This window comes from Lagenorhynchus albirostris, chromosome 20 (assembly GCF_949774975.1).
Source record: "Lagenorhynchus albirostris chromosome 20, mLagAlb1.1, whole genome shotgun sequence".
Lineage (NCBI taxonomy): Eukaryota > Metazoa > Chordata > Mammalia > Artiodactyla > Delphinidae > Lagenorhynchus > Lagenorhynchus albirostris.
The window spans coordinates 24,054,156-24,064,791 of record NC_083114.1 but is presented as its reverse complement, the minus strand read 5'-3'; the positions used below and the strand labels follow the sequence as shown (position 1 = coordinate 24,064,791).

General features: G+C 45.8%; 1 protein-coding gene across 1 annotated transcript; it reads right to left on the bottom strand.

Annotated features, from left to right (window-relative positions):
* Window positions 1-4,641: 4,641 nt before the first annotated feature.
* Window positions 4,642-8,764, bottom strand: LOC132511542 (uncharacterized). The gene is made up of 3 exons (XM_060134761.1): window positions 8,686-8,764; window positions 6,186-7,312; window positions 4,642-5,402 (listed from the first exon to the last, which is right to left on the bottom strand). The coding sequence occupies exons 1-3, from the start codon at window positions 8,718-8,720 to the stop codon at window positions 4,642-4,644; spliced, it is 1,923 nt and encodes a 640-aa protein (XP_059990744.1). The 5' UTR covers window positions 8,721-8,764.
* Between the last annotated feature and the right edge of the window lie 1,872 nt (window positions 8,765-10,636).

Genomic DNA, 10,636 nt, shown 5'->3' with positions numbered 1-10,636 from the left:
AGGAAATGGGAGTAAGGTTTTCTCCGGTGGGAAATGGTGAAGAATGTTGAGTGGTTCTATCTGACTATTAGAGATTCTGCCTTATGGAAAACAAATTTCCTCTGCAATAACAGTGATGTAAACAGTGAGTCAACACCCATGAAATAAATTCCAAAGAGAAATAAAGAAACCCATTCCACATACATCCTTCTAGAATGAATATAGAAAAGGGAACACTTCCCAACCCATTTTATGAGAACGGCATTACTCTGATTCCAAAGTCAGGCAAAGTCATTTCAAGACCAAAAAAAAGTCCAAAAGAGAATTCTTGTGTTTCAAGTGAGCAGAAATTTTCCCATTTTTTCCTACAAATGTTTAGCCACAACTCAGAAAGACCCTCAAACTTGGACTCATTCATGAATTCACTACACAATAAATTCATTTACCAACAAAGAAGCCAGGAGAAGAAACAGCAACTGTGAACTAGGAATGCTGCCTGCCATATAGTAAACAAATGATGTCACAGCCATCAGCGATTGCAGCCACCCCTGACAGTAAGCCCTGAGGGAACTCAGGATGAAAACAAGGAATGCCTGCCATTTAGCAGTCATAAGATTGCAGCCACCCACAATGATGCAACTTGAGGAAACTCAGGATGAGAAAACAAAGGATGTTGGCCCCAGATAGCTGAGGTGCATATCAAAGGAATGATTTCAGTGATCCCAGACTCTTGCATCTTCCCATACATAGAAAAGCACAAACTTATTTAAATAGAGATATCTGGTTTTCTTTAATTAACAATCATATTTGACGTTCCAACTACCTGGCCTTTTTTGCAAAAACACCGGTATATCCTGGCTCCCCCCTTGCCTCCTTGGAGTAGTTTTCTCAGGGTTATTTGAAATGCTCTCTGCTGGGCTTGAAGTCCTAAGAATGTCCAATGAATAAAACATAACTCTTAAGTTTTAAGTTGTACATTATTTTTCAGTCAACACTTTTGAATACCATGAATAAAGGACCCAGAGCAGATGTATCTCCTTCACCTGAACTCTATGATGAACTGGATCCTTGGTACCAGCAGAGGCCTCTTGTGCCCATCTGCCTCATTGGAGAGTCCAGAAGAATTGGGTCTCTCCTGTTTCCCCCGATTTTTGGTTGATGATCCTGAGTTTTATTTGGTAATGTCTAACATGTACCTGGCTCCCCAGTTGAAAGATAGAGGGGAGTGACCCTCTAATTTAAAGGTATTAGGGGAGCCCAGTTGAAAAAGGAGAAAATGCCCCCTAATTGAAAAATATTAGGGGAGGCTGGTGGAAACACATTCAGGCTCAGTTTAGACACTGAGTGGTTTTATCCTCAGTTGAAAGACTTGGGAAGACTTTGATCAGTCAAATACTAAATAGGGTTGGACTGAGTAATTAGGGGGAAGACTGGCCTATCATTTTTCCTTGAATTGTCTACATTAATATGGTTTGTTGAAATAAAACTTAAATCTTATGAAAGCTTCTTATCTCTGAAGAAGGGACTCTCTCATCCCGGCTGGCAATGGCTTTCTCAGGGGACTGAGAAACTTGCAGGAGTGGTGAAGTCAAAGACCTCATGCCTTTGTGTAGGTGTCCCTGTAGGGAAACCCACTCGTTTTAATTAACAACCTGCTCAACCAGGGACATGAATAAGAACTGGCCGGCCATTCCGTGATCTGATCACCTGTGCTTGTCTTATGCTGCCACCGGGAAAACCCGAGACGCGTAAAAGGGAGCTAAAACAATTCTGGAAGAATGAAAAAGAAAAAAAGAGGAGTTAAGCTCTTAAGCAGCACATTGACCCACCACGCGATCATCACTAGCAAGTTTATCAATCAACAAACCGACCTCAGAATGAGAAATAAAGCTATCAAAACAAACAACAAAAAAGGAACGACAGATTGTCAGCCTCCAACTAATACCCCAGCCAGGTTTATGTATATACATACTTACACTTACAAATACTTACTTAATTGGGAATTAAAGGAAATCTCATCCTAAAAGAAGGGGCTCTTTTATTGTGAAAGCAGTTAAGTTTTAAAAGCCAGCTTGATAAAAATATATTTTCAGAATTCTGACTTTAAACAAAGGCCTTCTAGGGGGAACTTGCATTTCTCTTCTTGTGTCTTTGAGATGTAAATATTATACTGATCTTCTTAGGATACTGTGTGTGTGTGTGTGTGTGTGTGTGTGTGTGTGTGTGTGTGTGTGTGTGTGAAAAAAAAACAACTTGATCTCTGTGACGCTATTTTGGGGAGTGAACTTTCTGGATCTTTTATTTAGGTGGCATCCTTCCCGATGCGATAGTGTTAGACCTGCGCGGTCTCCTAGGAGTTTCGACTCGCCCAGGAAACAACAAGAGTCGGAAGTCGATGCAAAACGCAAGAGGTTTATTGAAGGCCGGTGCACCGGGGTTCCTTGGTCCTCACGCAGGAGGTCGAAGAAGGAACCCTTTTGGGCGCGAATATGTCAGTTTTATAGGTTCCCACTTCCCCGTATGTAAATTATAGATTTGGTTGTGTTCTCCTGCTGATTGGTCCCGGCTTAGGCTCGGACCAGAGAGGGAACTTGTCCCCAGCTGCCTGATTGGTCTTTGACAGACACCTTTTTTACATTTTGTTATCTCCCTCCTTCTCGGAAGGGGGCCGGACATCCTGGAAATTCACCCATTGTCTAAGAAGCCCCTATTGTCTGGAGAGTTCTTAATCATTAGCTGGAACAATGTCTCTCGAGTCCCACATTCCCCCCTTTTTCTTGTGACTATTGATTCCAATCATGGAATCTCAACCTTCTGTTCGTAAACTTTGGTACTGTTGTCTTAACATTAGAACTTGTACAGTACTGATACGTTCTCTAATAAATGCTATCAAGCGATTTAGAACACATGGTCCAAAAGTTAAAATCAACAATAAAACAATAAGAGGTCCCAACAGAGTAGAGATTAAGGTGGTAAACCAGGGGGACTTATCAAACCATGATTGAAACCATCCTTTTTCGTTTTCTCTCTCCCTTTGCCTTTTATCTAAGCGTTCCCTTAGTTTATCCATGGTTTTGGTAATGGTTCCTGAATGATCAATATAAAAGCAACATTCTTCTTTTAGAGCGGCGCATAATCCCCCTTCTTTAAGAAACAGCAAATCTAGGCCTCTTCTATTCTGCAACACCATTTCTGAAAGTGAGGTGAGTGATTCCTTTAGTTGAGTTATGGAACTTTCTAATGCTCGAAGGTCGATGTCTACAGCCTGTCTTAAACTTGCATAATACTGGGGTTGTTGTATGAGGGCTGTGGTTCCTGTTCCTATCCCAGCAGATATTCCTAGTCCTAGAAGGACAGCCAATGTGAGGGTTACAGGTTCTCTCTTCCTTCTTGTTTTTCCCTCGTATTCATCTAAGAAGGACGAATCTGAATGATAGATAAGTCTAGGAACTAATTGCACTAGCACACAAAAATCAGCTGAATTGTTGAGAACCTCTAGAGAGACACAAGGGGTGAGCCCCGTGTTACATACCCACCATCCATCTTGGGGAGGTACAAGATATCCCGAGCCTGAAGGGAGGCTGAAATCATGACAAAGGTGTCGATGGGACTGGGGAGGTGTTCCTATACAAGTACCATTTCCAGAAACCGAAGACAGAGTTAATTTACTGTTCCCTTTCTGTTTCCATCGACAATGGTCCGGGGAGCTGACATTAGTATAATTAGAACTATATCCTATAGCATCATAATAAGGGGGAGGGGCAGCATAACAGAGCCAACATGATTTTGTAGCCTCCGGGTTTGTAGCATTAAGGACCGTAAAGGCTGCCTGCACCAAAGAAAGCATCCTATCCTGTGGAGTCCCAGGCTTAACTGTGGGTTCTTTGGATCCAGAGGTTTCATTAGTCTCATTCTTTGTTGACGTAGCTGAAGGGGCCGGGGGAAGCAAAGGGGGGCCAAGTACGGGATTTGGGCCTATTGATATAGGAGCAGGAGTCTCAATCTTTAGCTTAAGGGTCATTAATATTCCCAAATCATATCCATTCTTGTAAAATCTAATGCCCCATGAGTGGCCATTTACCCATTTTTTATCTCTTTTTCCAGGATTACTAAAGGAAATTTTGAGGGGGTGGCACCATCCTGAACATTCGGGGGCGATGGGTCGGGGACCCCTATAAGAAGTATGAGTGTAGTTGGCTGTTACTGTAATAAAATCCCAAGTTGAGGTGGGTCTCCAATAAGTATATCCTGTGGTTTCACATCCCCAGTTTTGGCAATATAAATTTTCAGTTCCCCCACATTTATAATTCAGGGATCGGGGGCGATGGAACCCGGGGCATACATAGAAGGAGAGGGTTCTGAGCCAACTTCTTCGGACCTGGTTTTTACAACCCTCTCCGGAGTAATCAGCTTTAGTTAGAAGTTGGGACGGAGCATTATGCTGATCATAATAACTCTCTAGATCCCAAAAGGGAGCTCCTATGGCCAGTTTACAGACATCAGGAAAAAGGTCTGGCCACCAGGTCCAGGGAGGGGCAGTATGGCTAATGGACCAGGTTATATCTCCAGTTTGAGAAATTACCTGCCAAGTTAGACGTTGGGGCAGGTGAGGGCTAAAATCACTTACAGTCAGTAAAGGCAGTAAAACCAAAATTATAAGTCTTAGGTTCGTAGAAGCTTGAGTTTGAGCGGGTTGTCGGTTCTTTGGGCCTGCCATCCTGATGATGCCGCCGCTGGTGCAGCTTTCACGTGTGAAGCATGGATCCAGGCAGCGATGCCGTCCACTTTTATGGCCGTTGGGGTGGTTAGGAGGACGGTGTATGGTCCTTTCCATCGAGGTTCCAACGTCTGGGTTCGATGCCGACGGACGTATACGGAGTCCCCGACTTGGAAAGGATGAGTTTCTCCCGGTGTTCCCGGTTGGTAGGCCTCGGCGAGTTGGGACCATATCTCCTTTTGGACCAGTTGGAGTCCCAATAGCCTAGCATACAAGTCAGTGTTATTTTGACAGTCTGGTTTTATTTCTTCTCCTAAGGTGAGAAGGGGAGGTGGGGCCCCGTATAGCACCTCAAAATGAGTAAGATGGTACCGGGAAGGTGTATTCCTAACCCGGAACAGGGCTAAAGGAAGGAGCACCGTCCAATCTGTACCGCCAGTCTCCAAGGACAATTTGGTTAGGGTCTCTTTTAGAGTTCTATTCATTCTTTCTACCTGACCTGAACTCTGGGGTCTATATGCACAATGTAATTTCCAATCAGTCCCCAAATATCTGGCCACATCCTGACTTACCTGGGCGACGAAGGCTGGACCATTATCAGACCCTATTACCTTTGGTGCTCCAAATCGAGGAAAAATTTCTTCTAAAATCTTCTTGGCTACTACAGCAGCTGTTTCTTTCTTTGTTGGGAAAGCCTCTATCCATCCTGAAAAAGTGTCTACAAAAACTAAAAGGTATTTATTACCGTACCTTCCAGGACGCACTTCAGTAAAGTCCACCTCCCAGTAAGTTCCTGGGCGGTCCCCCCTGAGTCTCTTTCCAGTTTCAAGTTTCCCTTTTTGAGCATTTACCTGTTGACATGGGACGCATTCCTGCACAATTTGTTCAGCTAATTTTGTCATTCCAGGGGTTTCGTACCCGGCTTTTTGTAACAAGGCTACCATCTTTTTAGTCCCCAAATGTGTCCATCTGTGCATCTGTTGTAACATGGATTCTGCTTGCTGAGGGGACAAAGTTCCTTTTGTTGTGGCCGGGATGATTTCTTCATCACGGCCTGGTTTTTCAGGAACTTTATCTGACAGTCCTAGAATGACTTCTCCCGATGCTATTTCTCGGGCCACTTGGTCAGCCATATTATTTCCCCTAATTATTGGGGTATTTCCTTTTTGATGTCCAGGGCAGTGGATGATACTGACTTTAGTAGGAAACATGAGTGCAGTCAACAAAGCCATGATTTCGTCTTTGTTTTTAATTTCTTTGCCACCTGAAGTTAGTAGCCCTCTCTGTTGGTAAATGGCACCGTGGATATGAGCGGTAGCAAACGCATATCTACTGTCTGTGTAGATGTTTACTTTTTTATTCTCTGCCATCTCTAATGCCCTCGTCAGGGCAATTAATTCAGCTCGTTGGGCTGAGGTCCCTTGTGGTAGCGCCGCTGCCCATATGACTTGTTTTCCGTCTACCACGGCTGCCCCAGTTCGACGCTTACCTTCCTCCAGGAAACTGCTCCCATCCGTGAACCAGGTGAAATCAGCATCAGGGAGGGGCAGGTCCATCAGATCTGGCCTACTGCCGTGTGCTGCGGCCAGTACTTCCTGACAATCATGTATGATGGTGGAGCCTTCCAAGTCAGGATCAGGTAGCAAGGTGGCTGGATTGAGTCCTGTGGCTGGAGCAAACTTGATGCGATCTGAGTTTAGCAACAGGGTTTGGTAATGGGTCATCCTGGCATTAGTTAGCCACCTATCCGGTGGTTGACGGACTACATTTTCCAGGGCATGAGGAGCTGTTATCGTTAGATTTTGTCCTAAAGTTAGTTTGTCAGCATCTTTGACTAGAACGGCCACTGCAGCGATTATCTTTAAACAGGTGGGCCATCCTGATGCCACAGGGTCCAATTTTTTTGACAAATAAGCAACTGGGCGATTCCAGGGACCCAATTTCTGAGTCAATACTCCTTTTGCAATGCCCTTATTTTCGGCCACATATAAATGAAAAGGTTTGGTTACATCTGGCAGTCCTAGGGCTGGAGCTGAAAGTAAAGCTCGTTTGATTTGGTCAAAAGCCCGTTGTTCCTTATCGCCCCAAACGAAAGGAGTGCTGTTTTTGGTTAGGGGGTACAATGGGGCTGCCAGCTCAGCAAACCCTGGAATCCATAGTCTACAGAATCCGGCCGTCCCCAAAAATTCTCTAACCTGCCTGGCGTTTTTGGGAGCCGGAATTTGGGCCACCGTATCCTTTCTGCTCTCCGTGAGCCATCTTTGCCCCCCTTTTAATAGATACCCCAGGTAACTGACCTGTTGTTGGCATATTTGTGCTTTCTTGGCTGAGGCTCTATATCCCAGGGTTCCAAGTTCCGTTAACAGTTTTTCAGTACCCTTGATACAATCTTCTTGGGTCTCAGCAGCTAATAAAATATCATCAACGTATTGGAGTAATGTTACCTGGGGATTTGATTCTCTATATAATGCCAAATCCTGATGGAGGGCTTCATCAAAGATGGTCGGGGAGTTCTTAAATCCCTGAGGTAGCCGTGTCCATGTCAGCTGACCAGACATTCCCGATGTTGGATCTTTCCATTCGAAGGCAAAGTAGGGTTGGCTCAGGGGAGAGAGTCTTAAACAGAAAAAAGCATCTTTAAGGTCCAAAACAGTATACCACGTATGTTGAGGTGGAAGAGTGCTCAGGAGGTTGTAAGGGTTTGGAACTGTGGTGTGGAGGTCTGCCACCCATTTGTTTACCTCTCGTAGATCCTGCACCGGCCGATAATCATTTGTTCCTGGTTTCTTTACCGGCAGGAGAGGGGTGTTCCATGCTGATTGACATCTTATTAAGATGCCCAAGTCTAGTAGCCTCTGTATATGGGGACGGATACCGTCTTTGGCTTCTCTACTTATGGGGTATTGACGGACTGTTATTGGGGTGGCAGTTGCCTTGAGTTCCACTAGCACCGGGGGCCGATTTTTGGCCATCCCCATTCCGGCAGTTTCTGCCCAGGCTTGAGGGAACCGAGTTACCCAATCTGTAACATTAACTCGTGAGGATGAAGGCTGCTCGTATAATTTATATTCATCTTCTAATTTCATAGTCAATATTTGAAGTAACCTTCCTTTATTATCAGTTATGGTGGGACCTTCTGGCTGAAAGTGGATTTGAGCCCCTACTTTGGAGAGTAAATCTCTTCCCAGCAAAGGATAGGGGCATTCCGGAATAATCAAAAATGAATGGGTTACTCGTCCAATCCCAAGATCTACTGTCCTTCGTGTGGTCCATGAATATTGTTTATTCCCAGTGGCTCCTTGTACCCATGACCTTTTAGCTGAGATAGGACCTTTTGAGTGGAGAAGGACGGAGTGCTGGGCTCCGGTATCTACCAAAAATTGAACAGGTTCCCCCTCCACTTTAAGAGTTACCCGGGGCTCGGGGAGAGGGTTCGAGCCCTGACTTTCCTAGTCTTCTTCTTCCAATGTTAAGATTTTGTTTCTGGTTGGCCTTCCTCCATTCTTTTTCTTAGGGCATTCTCTCGCCCAATGTCCTTTTTCTTTACAGTAGGCACATTGGTCCTTGTCTAATGGTCGCCTTTTGTCTGCCGTTCGCCCTTCCTGCCCATTTCTATCCCCTATATTTCTTCCTCCAACCACAGTGGCCAGTATCTTACTTAAATTCCTCTCTTGTCTCTTATCTCGTCTTCTTTCACGGGCTGCCTGCTCTTTCTGCTTTCTTTCTTCCTTCTCTTCCTCTGTTTCTCTTTTGTTATATACTTTATCTGCCTCTTTTACTAACTCCTGAAGCGAAAATCCCTGCAAGCCATCTAGCCTCTGTAATTTCTTCCTAATATCAGGGGCCGCTTGATCAATGAAAGCCATTGCTATAGTAGCCCTATGTTCCTCCGAAGTTGGATCATAAGGGGTAAAGCGTCTAAAGGCTTCCATTAAACGTTCCAGGAACACAGTTGGCGATTCCTGGGGCCACTGAGTTACTTCCCTTACCTTAGCCAAATTAGTGGGCCGTCTGGCCGCTCCATGGAGACCCGCCACCAGAGCCTGGCGATACATTTTCAGGCGCTCCCTACCTTCCGGGGCATTGAAATCCCAGTTTGGCCTGACGAGTGGGAAACCAACATCAATCTCGTTAGGCAGCTGGGTAGGTTGCCCATTGGCGCCTAATACATTTTTTCTGGCTTCTAAAAGAACCCGTTGCCTCTCCTCAGTCGTTAGGAGAGTCTGAAGCAGCTGCTGACAATCATCCCATGTGGGCTGGTGGGAGAAAACAAGAGATTCTATTAAAGCGGTAAGGGCCTGTGGATTTTCGGAAAAAGTTGGGTTATGCATTTTCCAATTATAAAGATCTGCAGAGGAAAAGGGCCAATATTGGAGAGGTCTATTCCCTTGGCCGTCGGGGGGGCCATACTCTCTAAGAGGTAGGGCAGTGGAGTCCGGGGAGATAGCCCTCCGGCTCCTAGTGCCCGCTGAGGGACCCCTTTCTTCTTCCATCATGGATGGTTCCCTTGGTGCCGAGGGCAGTGGAGCTGGGGGTCCTCTAGGTGGTAGGGGATTTGGGGCCGGAGGATAAGGGGGTGGGGAATCCAAAAGAAGCAAATCGGACTGCGGGTCAGGATAAATCGCCTTTGGTGGATCCGGGGCGTCAGGTAGCTTTTCCGTGTTGGGGTTTTTCTTTAAGGCTAATATCTCCGACGCTGCTGATGTGTGCGCGGACGTACCTGTTGAGGAAACAAAGGGCCGGACCCACGGAGGTGGGGAGAGAATTAAATCTTCCCAGACCAAGACATATGGTACTTGGTCTGGATGTCCGTGGGGATCTATATTAAATATCTTAGACTTCAGCAGCTTAATCTTGTCTAATAAAAAGGATCCTTCGGGGGGCCATCCTATCTGAAATGTTGGCCATTCAGAGGCACACAAAGTCTGCCACTTTCCTTTTTTCACCTCTACCGAAAAATTATGGGCTCTGGCCTGAACTTCGGTCCAATGGCTTAGGGTAAGGGAAAGAGGAGTCGTCACAGTTTGTCCCATTGTCGTCCGTCAGAGAAAAAGAATAGACCACAATACAGAAACAGTTAAAACTCCATGAAACACATATACGCATGGGCCACCGCGAGCTCGCTTCAAAACCGAAACTTCTTCAGATGGCAGTTATCACCAAGGGAACTGCCGAAACCGAGTGAAGGGGAGACAGAGTTTGCCTCTCCTTCCAGATGAGCCACCAGGGCGTCCCCTAGGGCTCATGGACGCCGGCTATTAGCACGTCTGCCTAGCCAGAGGTCCGATACAGATTCCATAATAAGCCGATTTTTACGGCTTTCCTCCGATAATGGCCCACAAAGAACAAGGGACAAACAGACAATCAAGCTCGAGCTTACCTGGTACCTCCAACTCCCGATGTTCTTGTGGTCTGGGGCGAGTGGAATCCCGGACGAGCCCCCAAATGTTAGACCTGCGCGGTCTCCTAGGAGTTTCGACTCGCCCAGGAAACAACAAGAGTCGGAAGTCGATGCAAAACGCAAGAGGTTTATTGAAGGCCGGTGCACCGGGGTTCCTTGGTCCTCACGCAGGAGGTCGAAGAAGGAACCCTTTTGGGCGCGAATATGTCAGTTTTATAGGTTCCCACTTCCCCGTATGTAAATTATAGATTTGGTTGTGTTCTCCTGCTGATTGGTCCCGGCTTAGGCTCGGACCAGAGAGGGAACTTGTCCCCAGCTGCCTGATTGGTCTTTGACAGACACCTTTTTTACATTTTGTTATCTCCCTCCTTCTCGGAAGGGGGCCGGACATCCTGGAAATTCACCCATTGTCTAAGAAGCCCCTATTGTCTGGAGAGTTCTTAATCATTAGCTGGAACAATGTCTCTCGAGTCCCACAATAGCTACTTGTGAAAATACACTCTTATGTGAAAGCAACTTGCATCTTATTGGTTAATAGC